This window comes from Crinia signifera, chromosome 2 (genome assembly GCF_055691185.1).
Source record: "Crinia signifera chromosome 2, ASM5569118v1, whole genome shotgun sequence".
Classification (NCBI taxonomy): Eukaryota; Metazoa; Chordata; class Amphibia; order Anura; family Myobatrachidae; genus Crinia; species Crinia signifera.
Genome location: NC_139218.1, coordinates 220,751,453 through 220,765,799, shown reverse-complemented (window position 1 = coordinate 220,765,799; position 14,347 = coordinate 220,751,453). Strand labels below are relative to the sequence as shown.

Sequence of the window (14,347 nt, the reverse complement as noted above, 5' to 3'; positions counted from 1 at the left end):
TACTGCAAAACGCAGTAATGACTGATGTTCTATGCATATTAGGTACGTGCAAATATGAGAGTCTTAAATATCCATAGACGCTAGGAATTCCCCCGGCTCCAGGCTCAGAACTGTTCTCAAGGATTCCATTCTGAAATGATCCACCCAGGTGGAGGTTCAGAGACTTCAAGTTCAGAATCGGTCTGAATGAGTTGTCCAGTTTGGGCACTAAGAAAAGAATGGAGTAAAAGCCCTTCTTCCTTTCCTCCTGCGGTACCGGAACCACCAAGCCCTTTTCCAGGAGAGACCTCGCCTCCCCCCAAAAGGGCCTTTCTTAGGTGTGTCTCCCTGGGTAAAGGTGTAGGTAGAAACCTCTTTTGAGGAACGCCCTTCAGGTTTATCCTGTAACCTTGGGAAACCACATTGAGAACCCAAGGATCCTGGCCGGATAAGACCCAAGCGTCCCGATACTGGAAGAGGCGACCCCCCACTCTAATTCCAGATTGGGGAGCCTCCGGCCCATCATGCGAAGGGATTCTCCTCAGCCTTGGAAGCCTGCTTTTTTGCAAAGGCACCAAAATGGGATTTGGGAGCTTTTCCTTCTCCAGCAACAAAATCTTCCTCTGCTAGACTGTCCCTCTGGAGGACGTACCCCCTCTAAAGGAGGGCCGAAAGGATGAATGAAAAGCAGCAAAACCTGGGAGGAACTTTGTTTGGCTGCCGGCGTAGGAAGAAATGTACTCTCCCCCTGTTGCCTGTTTAATGAGGAATTCCAATTCTGAACCAAAAAGCAACTCCCCTTTAAAAGCCAATGCTTCCAGAGACTTCTTGGATTCATTGTCGGCATCCCTTGCCTTAAGCCAAAAGGCTCTCCTTGCGGTCACTGAAATGGCTGACATCTTTAAAGCCATTTTGACTCCCTCTTCACCAGCCTCACACGTGTATTCCGCCTCCAGCTTCAGCCAAGGCAAAGGCTTCTGAATCTGGCTGCAGTAAAGGACACAGGTTATTTGCCCACACTATCATGGCTTTGGAAACCCAGGCTGACGCAATAATGGGTCTAAGTGTAAAACCAACTTCTTCAAAGACTGCTTTCAAACAACCTTCTAACTTTATCTACAGGGTCCTTAAAAGCAGCACCCCCTTGTACAGGCAAAGCAGTTGCTTTAGACAGCCTAGCGACTGGGGCATCTACCAGTGGGACCTTCTTCCACAATTTTACATGCACCTCAGGCATGCGGTACAGGCTCAAAAACCTCTTTGGCATAATGAGTCTCTTATCGGGTGTTTTCCACACCCCTCCCAGTAATTCCTGCATGCCTTCATCCGAAGGAAAAGTGACTGCGTCTCGGCGCTGTCTTTTGAACACTCCCTGCTCCACTCCTTATCCACTTCAAATAAATGTAATGCCTGTTTTACATCGAAAATTAAAAAATAGTCAATACCAGGGCCAGAGACTTTAATCTCTTCCCTCGGATCCCATGACATGTCTGCCACATACTCCCCGTCCTCCTCAGTCTTAATTCGGGATAGGTGGGGTGGATAAAGGATGTCCGGGAGAAACCTCAGACTCCTTAGTAAACTGCTCCATAAAGGCATTAAAACTTGTGTACACCATGAGCAGTGTTCTGCTTTACATGTAAAAATGCAGGGTCCCCCTGAGAGGGGGGAATGGAGCCAACCCGAATGTTGATAGGATGGCAATGGCCTGGGAGATCTCACCAATTCATCTCTCTGTCTGTTTAAAGCTTGTACTAAAACAGACACAGACTTTCCCAGAGCAGCTGCCCATGCAGGCTCTGGTTGCTCAGCCCTCTGGGCTTGCACTCCACTGGGCACAGACTCGCATGGTCCATCTGTTCATGTGTTAATTTAAGCCCACAAAATTTGCACTTAATAAACATGGCCAACACTCCCTCCTCCAACACAGCAGCATTCCATCTGTCATGATTAAATCACAGTGCACTAAGTCAGGCGTTGGTACAAAGCCAATATATATTAGTGTATATATATTAGTGTACTTATCTGTCTGCTATATCACCCTCTGTGGTCACCGGGCGTGGTGTTGCCTCAGAAGAAACTTGTCACTCTGTGTGCAGTAAAGAATCTCCTTCCAGCTCCGCACAGTGTGGGATGAAAGGGCACCAGGGCTCCTGTAACAGGCTGAGATGTCTGCATCTTCAGGCTGTAAACCCTTCCAAAATGGCGGGTGCCATCGCGGGGTGCCCTTCACCCATGATACCCCCTATGCAGGGAGCCTGCTCCGGGGTCCCCCAGGGTCCAGGAAACCTCTTTTTATGGAGGTTTGAGCGCTGTGCTGGGAGACCAGACAGCGTCTCTCAGCACACAGGGAGCTGACAGGACGCGCTTCTGTCAGCCCCTGTTGCGCTGTCAATGTGAGGAAACTTCCCTTGGAAGCCTCACACTGTGCCTGCACGACCTAAAATGTAATATTAATAAAACAACAAACATCCTAACTACTCTAGCCAGTGGCAAACGCAGGATTTTCAGAAGGGGGTTTCCAGAGAGGGGCGGAGCAAAGCATGGAGATGGACACTTAGGTGACCCAGTATAGCTCGGGTCAGTTAAAGTATTATAGATAGACCAAATGTATATAAATAATAATTTATATATATATATATAGAGAAAGAATCAGGCTGGCACTCGTGGGTCTTTGCAAAAAAAAAATCAGTGTATTCACAGCAGTTAAAACTCCAACGTTTCGGGGCTGCGCCCCTTTGTCAAGGTGTGTGATGACACACCTTGACAAAGGGGCGCAGCCCCGAAACGTGCATTATCTCCGCCTGACGGGCACCGGGGCAGTTGTCACAGAGGAGTGAGTGCCGGACCGCATTGCTATATATATATATATATATATATATATATATATATAGCAAGTTTGGGAGTCCAACCGCGCACAGCCACTTTTAAGAATAAAAAGTGTTTTTTCCTTGTTAGTATGTCTGCAGCCTTTTCTCTCGTAGAGCCTGACCAAGGCTCAAATAGCGTCCAGGTAGTGCATGTAGAAATGAGAGAGAATAGCGCAAGCGAGTCAGATGAGGGTCAAATGTAATTTACTCATGAAATAAAAGCTCACATACATATAAAATAGCAGCAATCAGCTTGCCCGGTAATTAGAGTCCTTGGATGCAGCCTTCAGTCGGGGGAAGCCAGGACGTAGTTCCCCGCCGTTGGTGCTTCACTTGCTCGGACCAGGAACAACACAAGTTGTAGAGAGACAGCCCAACCTGCTTATTTCACTACGTCCTGGCTTCCCCCGACTGAAGGCTGCATCCAAGGACTCTAATTACCGGGCAAGCTGATTGCTGCTATTTTATATGTATGTGAGCTTTTATTTCATGAGTAAATTACATTTGACCCTCATCTGACTCGCTTGCGCTATTCTCTCTCATTTCTACATATATATATATATATATATATATATATATATATATATACATACACACACACACACACACACACACACACACACACACACACACACACACACACACATATATATATACACATACATACATACATACATACACACACACACACACACACACACACGGGCGTCAACAGCAGTGCCCCAGCAATGTATTGGGGCACTTACCGATCCTCCAGCGGTAGGGGTGGGGGAAGCTTTAACCCCTTCCTGACAGAGCCAGTTTTTGCGTTCCTGACAGAGCCCTTTTTTTCAAATCTGACATGTCTCACTTAAGTGGGGATAACTTTTTTTTGCTTTTACTTATCCCAGTGGTTTTGAGATTGTTTTTTCGTGACACATTGTACTTCAAATTAGTGGTAAATTTGGGTCGATACAGTCTGTGTTTTTTTGTGAAAAATACCAAAATATCGTGAAAAAATGGAAAATTTAGCGATTTGCAAAATGTTAAATTTTCTGCTTGTGAGACAAATAATCTTACCACTCAAAATAGTGAATAACTAACATAGACCATATGTCTACTTTATGTTGACATCATTATTTCAACTTCCTTTTCATTTTTTGGGACACTAGGAGGCTTACAATATGAATAGCAAATTCTCAAATTTTCAAGAAAATTTCAAACACTGATTTTTTTAGGGACCAGTTCAGTTCTGATGTGACTTTGAGGGACTTGTATGTGAGACACCCCCATAAATGATGCCATTTCAAAAACTGCACCCCTCACAGTATTCAAAACAGCATTTTGGAAGTTTGTTAACCCTTTAGGTGTTTCACAGGAATTAAAACAAAGTGTAGGTGAAATTTCAAAATTTCTTTTTTTTTGCAGATTTGCAATTTTAATACATTTTTATAAGGAACACAGTACATTTTACTAGAGAAATGTGACTAAAAATTGATTCCCCCAATTCTTTTGTTTTCATAAATATCCTATATGTGGCCCTAGTGTGCACGGTGACCAAACCACAGGCTTCATAATAGAAGGAGCACCTACTTGATTTTGGAGCCTCCTTTTTATGAGATTATTTTTTAGGCACCATGTAGGTTTCAAGGCACCATAAGATGCTAAAAGTTAGGAACCCCCCCACAAGTGACCCCATTTTGCAAACTACACCCCTCAGGGAATTCATCTAGGGGTATAGTGTACATTTCAAACCCCCAGGGGTTTCACCAATTGTGGTACAACTGGGCAGTGAAAATGAAAAATTATTTTTTTTACACAAAAATGCAGTTCTGGCTCCAAATTTGTCATTTTCAGAAGGTATGAAGGAGACAAAGCACCCCAAAATCTGTGCCCCAATTTCTCCCGAGTACGGCAATGCCTCACATGTGACCAAAAAATACCAGTTGGGTGCATGGCAGGACTCAGAAGGGAAGGAGTGATTTTTGGATTTTGCAGCTCAGATTCTGGTGGAATTTTGGTGGGTGCTATGTCGCATTAGCAAGACCCCCCAAGCACCAATACAGTGGAACCCCCCCACAAGTCACCCCATTTTGCAAACTACACCCCTCAGGGAATTCATCTAGGGGTATAGTGTACATTTCAAACCCCCAGGGGTTTCACCAATTTTGATACAAGTGGGCAGTGAAAATGAAAAATTACATTTTTTTACACAAAAATGCAGTTCTGGCTCAAAATTTTTCATTTTCAGAAGGTATGAAGGAGAAAAAGCACCCCAAAATCTGTGCCCCAATTTCTCCCGAGTACGGCAATGCCTCACATGTGACCAAAAAATACCAGTTGGGTGCATGGCAGGACTCAGAAGGGAAGGAGTGATTTTTGGATTTTGCAGCACAGATTCTGGTGGAATGAATGGTGGGTGCTATGTTGCACCAATACAGTGGAACCCCCCCACAAGTCACCCCATTTTGCAAAGTACACCCCTCAGGGAATTCATCTAGGGGTATAGTGTACATTTCAAACCCCCAGGGGTTTCACCAATTTTGATACAAGTGGGCAGTGAAAATGAAAAATTACATTTTTTTACACAAAAATGCAGTTCTGGCTCAAAATTTTTCATTTTCAGAAGGTATGAAGGAGAAAAAGCACCCCAAAATATGTGCCCCAATTTCTCCCGAGTACGGAAATGCCTCACATGTGACCAAAAAATACCAGTTGGGTGCATGGCAGGACTCAGAACGGAAGGAGTGATTTTTGGATTTTGCGGCTCAGATTCTGGTGGAATTTTGGTGGGTGCTATGTCGCATTAGCAAGACCCCCCAAGCACCAATACAGTGGAACCCCCCCACAAGTCACCCCATTTTGCAAAGTACACCCCTCAGGGAATTCATCTAGGGGTATAGTGTACATTTCAAACCCCCAGGGGTTTCACCAATTTTGATACAAGTGGGCAGTGAAAATGAAAAATTAAATTTTTTTACACAAAAATGCAGTTCTGGCTCAAAATTTTTCATTTTCAGAAGGTATGAAGGAGACAAAGCACCCCAAAATCTGTGCCCCAATTTCTCCCGAGTACGGCAATGCCTCACATGTGACCAAAAAATACCAGTTGGGTGCATGGCAGGACTCAGAAGGGAAGGAGTGATTTTTGTATTTTGCAGCTCAGATTCTGGTGGAATTTTGGTGGGTGCTATGTTGCATTAGCAAGACCCCCCAAGCACCAATACAGTGGAACCCCCCCACAAGTGACCCCATTTTGCAAACTACACCCCTCAGGGAATTCATCTAGGGGTATAGTGTACATTTCAAACCCCCAGGGGTTTCACCAATTTTGATACAAGTGGGCAGTGAAAAAGAAAAATTACATTTTTTACACAAAAATGCAGTTCTGGCTCAAAATTTTTCATTTTCAGAAGGTATGAAGGAGAAAAAGCACCCCAAAATCTGTGCCCCAATTTCTCCCGAGTACGGCAATGCCTCATGTGTGACCAAAAAGTGGCAGGACTCAGAAGGGAAGGAGTGATATTTGGATTTTGCAGCACAAATTCTGGTGGAATTTTGGTGGGTGCTATGTTGCATTAGCAAGACCCCCCAAGCACCAATACAGTGGAACCCCCCCACAAGTGACCCCATTTTGCAAACTACACCCCTCAGGGAATTCATCTAGGGGTATAGTGTACATTTCAAACCCCCAGGGGTTTCACCAATTTTGATACAAGTGGGCAGTGAAAAAGAAAAATTACATTTTTTACACAAAAATGCAGTTCTGGCTCAAAATTTTTCATTTTCAGAAGGTATGAAGGAGAAAAAGCACCCCAAAATCTGTGCCCCAATTTCTCCCGAGTACGGCAATGCCTCATGTGTGACCAAAAAGTGGCAGGACTCAGAAGGGAAGGAGTGATATTTGGATTTTGCAGCACAAATTCTGGTGGAATGATGGTGGGTGCTATGTCGCATTAGCAAGACCCCCAAAGCACCAATACAGTGGAACCCCCCCACAAGTGACCCCATTTTGCAAACTACACCCCTCAGGGAATTCATCTAGGGGTATAGTGTACATTTCAAACCCCCAGGGGTTTCACCAATTTTGATACAAGTGGGCAGTGAACATGAAAAATTACATTTTTTTACACAAAAATGCAGTTCTGGCTCAAAATTTTTCATTTTCACAAGGAATAAAGGAGACAAAGCACCCCAAAATCTGTGCCCCAATTTCTCCCGAGTACGGCAATGCCTCACATGTGACCAAAAAATACCAGTTGGGTGCATGGCAGGACTCAGAAGGGAAGGAGTGATTTTTGGATTTTGCGGCTCAGATTCTGGTGGAATGAATGGTGGGTGCTATGTGGCATTAGCAAGACCCCCGAAGCACGGTGAAATTATGAACCTAATATTCCATAGATGTGTGGTATATTTTAAAACACTCCTTTATACATAGGCCGGGTTTGTCGGGGCAAGTGTCACACTGGAAAATAGTTTGCTTTCTTATTCCCTTTTTATAGCAAACTTTGCACCTTTTTTGTGTCCTGCCCTTTTTTCCAGTGGAGGGGATTTCATCAGGAAAATGCTGCCCTGGTACAATACGGGGGCCAGTACTAGAAGTACTGGGGCCCTCTGCCTGCTGGTTCCCAAATATTAGGCCCTTTATGACTTCCTCTTGAAAGTGCATAAATGTCCCCCTCTGGCCGGTAGAACGGAATAGCACGTAAGCGTTATACAGTGCCATCTGGATGATATACACGGCCACCTTCTTGTACCAGATTTTTGTTTTCCGCAGGGCACTGTACGGCTTCAGTACCTGATCTGAAAGATCCACTCCGCCCATGTACCTATTGTAATCCAGGATACAATTAGGTTTTGAGGTGTGGGTACTGGTACCTCGTACAGGGATGGAGGTGGTACTGTCTCCGTGAATTGTTGTCAGTATAAGGACATCCCTCTTGTCCTTATATTTGACCAACAACATATTTTCGGTGCATATTCCCCTGCTTTCACCCCTTCTCATTACTTGGGCAATGTGCGTTTTTGGGAGGCCTCTTTGGTTCTTGCGCACAGTACCGCAAGCTGCTGTACCTCTTGAACCAAGGGCCTTAAACAGGGGGATGCTGGTGTAAAAGTTATCCACATAGAGGTGATAACCTTTATCCAGGAAGGGGTGCACTAAATCCCAGACAATTTTCCCACTAACACCTACGAGGGAGGGGGGGCAATCTGGCGGTTCAATTCTTGAATCCTTCCCTTCATAAACCCTAAACCTGTGGGTGTACCCTGAGGTGCTTTCACACAGTTTATACATTTTTATGCCATACCTTGCCCTCTTACTGGGAAGGTACTGGCGGAATTTAACCCTTCCTTTAAAATGTATAAGGGACTCGTCGATACAAATAAATTTTTCAGGGATGTACACCTCTTCAAATTTGGCACTGAAATGATCAATGACCGGCCTGACTTTGAATAGCCGGTCAAAGGTGGGATCATCTCTGGGTGGGCACTGTGCATTATCGGTGTAATGTATAAATTTAAGAATTGTCTCAAATCGAGTCCGGGTCATGGCCATACGGTAAAATGGAGTACTGTACAGAACATCTGTACTCCAATATTGCCTAATTTCTGGCTTTTTTACTATGCCCATATGAAACACCAGACCCCAAAACGTCATCATCTCTACTGCATCTACAGGGGTCCACCTAGCAAATGATGACGTGGGGTTTTGAGCAATAAACTGCTGGGCATATAAATTAGTTTGGTCCACCATTAAATTTATAAAATCATCAGAGAAAAATAATTTGAAAAAGTCAATTTCTCTGAGACCTGTGGAATCAAATTGGATTCCTGGCATGGCCAAAAACTCAGGAACCTGGGGCTCAAAATTGTCTGGTGGTGGGGTCCATACGAGATCAATTATTGGGGGGGGGGTCTCAGCTGCTCTACGGGGGCGTCTTTGAGGGGGTCCCTCATCACCAGAGGAGGAAGAGGAGCTTAAGGCAAATCCTTCAAATTCCCCGCTTGCATCACTGGCTGTGTCAGAGTCAGAAGCAAGCATGGCATATGCCTCCTCCACTGAATACATTCTCCTGGATGACTGGGAGGACATTTGGGAGGACATTTGGGAGGACATTTGGGATGCCATTTTTATTTTTGTGTTACTGGTAGTTAAATGTTTCAACACGTGTATAGTGTAGGGGGGGGGTACAAACTTTATTTCAATCCGGGGGGTATGTAGTGTGTAGTGTGTATGTGGTGCAGAAAAAAAAAAATACTTTATACCAATAAAAAAAAAAAAAAATGAAGGGGTTAAAAATCAAAAATTTAAGGGGTTAAAAAAAAAAAAAAGGTCCTGCGCCAAAAATTGAGCACAGATGTTGGTCAGTAACGTCTGTCACTGAACAGCGCTCAAAGGCAACAGGAATTTGATCAAAAAAAAAAATATATAGATCAACCCTGTGCCGAAAAAGATGATCAGTGATGTACGTCACTGATCAGCGCACAGCGGCCACAGGACACCCACAAAATCACAGTGTGTGTAAAAAAAAAATTAAAAAAAGACCCCACAGCACACACACAAAAAAAAAAAGGTGATCAGTGATGCGACACTGATTACCAGTGAGGTGCAGCAGGTGCACAACCTTTGGTGCAACTGACAGGTATATATAAAAAAAAAAAAACCTCTGTACCCCCAAAAAAGTTGCTGATCACCTCAGATATAGTGATCAGCACAAAAGGCGGGGGCAGCAGACACAAAATTTAGCACTCTCTATCACTCTCTGTCACTATCTCTCTCTATCTCTCTATCTCTCACTATCTATCACTCTATGACACTGCAGCAGCAGCACTGACAGGTATATCTATATATAAAAAAAAACCTGCGCCCCCAAAAAGTTGCTGATCAGTTAATTTATACTGATCAGCACAAAAGGAGGGGGCAGCAGTCAGTTATATCAAAAATATATAGCACAATCTGTCACTATCTCTCTCTATCTCTCTCTCTCTATCTCTCTCTATCTCTATCTCTCTATAACTATCACACTGCAGCAGCACAAAATATAGCACTCTGTCACTAGGCCTCTCTATCTCTCTCTCTCTCTCTATCTCTCTCTATCTATAACTATATCACACTGCAGCAGCACAAAATATAGCACTCTCTGACACTATCTCTCTCTCTATCTCTCTCTCTCTATCTCTCTCTATCTCTCTATAACTATCACACTGCAGCAGCACAAAATATAGCACTCTGTCACTAGGCCTCTCTATCTATCTCTCTCTCTCTATCTCTCTCTCTCTATCTCTATCTATAACTATATCACACTGCAGCAGCACAAAATATAGCACTCTCTGACACTATCTCTCTCTCTATCTCTCTCTATCTATCTCTCTCTATCTCTCTCTATCTCTCTCTATCTCTCTCTATCTCTCTCTATCTCTCTCTATCTCTCTCTATCTCTCTCTATCTCTCTCTATCTCTCTCTATCTCTCTCTATCTCTCTCTATCTCTCTCTATCTCTCTCTATCTCTCTCTCTCTATCTCTCTCTATCTCTCTCTCTATCTCTCTCTCTATCTAGCTAGTACACTGCAGCAGCACAATTTCACAGGAAGGCACAAGTAGCAACAGGATCCAGGAAGCAGTGATGAAGCAGCGATCAGGTAAGTATGGAGCAAGTATGGAGCAAGGTTCTGGTCAGTATGGCGGCAGGGGGGTACGGTGACCGCACTGCACGCTATTCCAGACCGGAATGGCGTCTGCAGTGCAGTCACCGTTAGTTTAAATCCCCCTCCTTGGCTGTGATTGGTCCGTCGGTCCGACGAACCAATCACGGCCTTTGGGGGCGGGCGGGGTGAGGTGGGGTGACACCAGTGTCACCCTTACACCCCGCGGTGATTGGTGCTGTACTTTACAGCACCAATCACCTCTGATCCCGTGTCACCGGCGAACGTTATTCGCCGGTGACACAGGAAAACGCTGTAATTGGCTGTTCACACTGAACAGCCAATCACAGCGATCGCCGACGGGGGGGCGGCATCGCAGCCCCCCCTGGGCATGCACGGACATGTCTGCTGTCAGGGACAGCAGACATGTTGAAACTGTCACCGCGTCTATAGACGCGGTGACAGTTAAATGCCATGACGTACATTTACGCCATGTGTCGGGAAGTGCTTCCCGACCATGACGTAAATGTACGTCAAATGTCGGGAAGGGGTTAAAGTCCTGCGGGTGGTAGGGGGTATTATATCAATCGCTTAGCATGTAGGGCCTGGATCAGTAATTTCCACTAATTACCCCTTTACTGCACAGATGGTGGGAGATGGGGGCATTGGGCTGAATGAAGGGGCCCTGATAAATAACTTTCAGGGTGGTAGAGGAGATGTAATATGCAGAGGAGGGGTGTATAGTGGAGTGGGCTTATTATTCATAATTGTCTGGTGGGAGGACAGCTTGCTTGACTGCCGATATCTCCAGTTCCCAGAAATAGATTTCTTATATTTTAATGGAATTAAAAACTAGAGAATTCCACCTACGAAATGGTATTGGGGACTAGGGGATCAGAGTTCAGGAGGCAGAGCAATCTGCCAATGGGAATATAAAACTATATACCAGGTGTGTGTGGAGCTGGAGCAGTAACCAGCTTCTGAAAGGCTGATATCTCTGGTTCTGGGAACAGTAGAGACAAACTACTAGTGTCCATCAAAGGGGGAGAGTCCCAGGTTTTGGAATATGCCCTCATAAAAACTCTAAGGGCCTTATTCAAGTTCACTCTTTCAGACAAAATCCTTCTTAGATGGACAAAACCATGTGCACTGCAGGTGGGGCAGATGCAACTTGTGCAGATCTAATTAGATTTGGGTGGGGTTTTACTTCAAAGTGAGATCTATATTGCAGTGTTAAAATAAAGCAGCCAGTATTTACCCTGCAAAGAATCACCAAAAAAAATCACCAAATCTATTTCTATCTGTACATGTTACATCTGCCCCCCTGCAGTGCACATGGTTTTGTCCATCTAAGAAGGATTTTGTCAGAAAGAGTGAACTCGAATAAGGCCCTAAGTGAGACAGAACCTGAAATATCTGACTGGAAACAGCAATTAACAAGCTTGGATGGGGACCACTGCTTTGAAGTCAGATATCTCCGGTTCCCAAGGGCTGATTTTTAAAATTCTTGTACCCATGGAAAGAGGGGACCCTCAGCTTGCAGACTAGGTCCCTTAGACTCCTGGGGGGGTTTCTGGGTACTCAGAAACCCCCCTGCGTGCGCTACTGCTAGCAGCAGCTTTTCAGCATAGTACCCACTTCAGGGGGCACCTAAAACGAACTGAGGAATGCTGGGATGCAGAAGAGAGTACCCTGCATCAGATGACCCGATATGTTCTGTAATGTCAGGTAAGTATACTGAAAGCATTAAGCCATCAGCTTTTACCAGAGTTTTCAATATTGTGATTCCTACCCACTATGGAATTAAATAAGCAGTCACATAAAATTCACTTTAAACCAGTATTTGCTTAGTTTTATCACTTTAATAAAGGAAAAGTAGTATCTTTTAATGGACTTACAGGTTGAGTGAGAAACAGTCGTACCATATCAGCAAAAGCTTTCCACTGTCCAAAAACAATAAAAAGCTAGAAAGAAACAGAGTTGTGTATTTGTTAACATTGTTTCCAGAGAAATGTTATTAAAACATCAAGCAATCATATAACAAATGGTGGTAAATGTCAGTTACAACAAATCTGAATATTTGACGTATGCATTTTCTGAAATAAAAAGTGTCCGATACAACAATCTCCAGATCAGGATGAAAGAAGACTTACACTCTGCTCCTCAATACCTCAGAATGTGAATGTGCAAAAAAATACCTTATTTTAGTGGTTCCTAAACTAAACACAGTCGCAGGAGTGCTACAGCTAGGAGCGCATCTTTGAAAACTCACTGTGCGCTCCCTGTAACCTTGGGAGAGACAGTTTGGGGGTATTTATACAGGTTGCATTGCATTGTTTGTCTGTAACACCCTCCTCCACCTTCCCCTCTATCTCCACCTCTAGCTTCCTGCAGACTACACAGACTGGGATATTTAATTAGCTGCATGGACCAATTCAACTAGCACTCCTTTAACATCACACCTCGGACCTGGGGGTTCTGAGATGGGTTGAATATGTGTAGGTCAACATACCCTAGGTCAGTGGTCTCCAAACTTTTTTGGTGCGTGAGATACTCAAGACAAAATAAGCCACCTAAAGAGCTACTGAAATAAAAATAATAAAAAATAAATCTTCATAATAATCGAAAAATGCCCTTTACACATTATGCCACACACTAATGCCCCTGACACATTATGCCACATACCGCAATGCCCCAGACACAATGTGCCACACACTGCAAAGTCCAATATGTCGCATAAGTACCTTCCAACACTGGAGGCAAAGGAGAAGGGACATCTGCACGTGCCTTCAGCACACGCCCGAAATTGGGGGGCATGACCTACTATTGTGGTACTCCTGCGAGGCCACAGCCCCCATTTTTTCCACCATGGGGGCATGGCCAGCACTCTCAGAGCTGCTGGCCATGCCCGCAGCCTCTCTGAATAGAGTGCTGTGCCATATATACACATGCCACCAGCAGTGCCAATTATACAATGCCCTCAATACCCACATTAATGCCATATACACAATGCCCCCCAGCAGTGCCAGATAAACAATGCCCGCCCAAATGTGGTGCCATTCTAAATAAATACTGTGGCGGTACTGTGTGCACGCGTCAGCTAGTAGTAGCTCGCAAGCGACGGGTTGGCGACCACTGCCCTAGGTCTACAATGACAGAAGGTAGACACAAGCTAAAGCTCGATATGTACATGGTCGACACAAGTTTTTCATGTTCTTTTGGTGGCTATATTGACATAGGTCTACATTGACAACACATAAGTGTATCGCTGCGCCGGCGAGGTGGTTAGAAAAACATGAACCTTGGAAAAACACGCTCTTGCTTCTTATCCCTCACGCAGAGCGGCGGAGAGAAGCCCATAGGCTTCTAAAGGGTATCAACAGCTTTTGTTAGCAATTCTTTCCGTAGCGCTTCCCCAACAGAAGGGTTAAAAAGCATACAAAAATGTGGTAAAAAAAAACTGATAATAGGGTTTTTACATAATTTTCTGTTTAGAGCATCCTGTCCCATATCTGCTTTCATCCAAACCCCATCATGTAACCTAGACACATACTACTGACTCGCCTAGCAATAATCTGGCATGTAAACAATACTATTACCTCCTGATGCAATCCAGGCAAAAATATTCTACTGTTCTCTCCTGGTTTAACCTAGGTGCATATACTATTAGTGTTCCCTCTAGGCTTCTTTTGCCATTTCTAAATGCACCCTGCCCTTTTGTGTGCGCCCCGCCGTCAAGAACACCAACCTGAGCCTGCCCCACAGCAATCCCAAACCATGTTATATGCACACGATGTCACGAAATAGAACTGCCAAACTTAATTTCCCATAGTGCCCTATTAGCACAACACTCCCGTTCCGCATGTGTACACAG

The 14,347-nt window shown here is 44.4% G+C and overlaps 1 protein-coding gene across 1 annotated transcript in view; it reads right to left on the bottom strand.

Annotated features, from left to right (window-relative positions):
- The window catches only part of RNFT1 (ring finger protein, transmembrane 1), a 56,200-nt gene that overhangs the window by 10,374 nt on the left and 31,479 nt on the right, over positions 1–14,347 (bottom strand). The window contains exon 7 of the mRNA XM_083173758.1: positions 12,372–12,437. Within this exon, the coding sequence (XP_083029884.1) occupies positions 12,372–12,437 (66 nt within the window). The remainder of the gene's footprint in view (positions 1–12,371; positions 12,438–14,347) is intronic.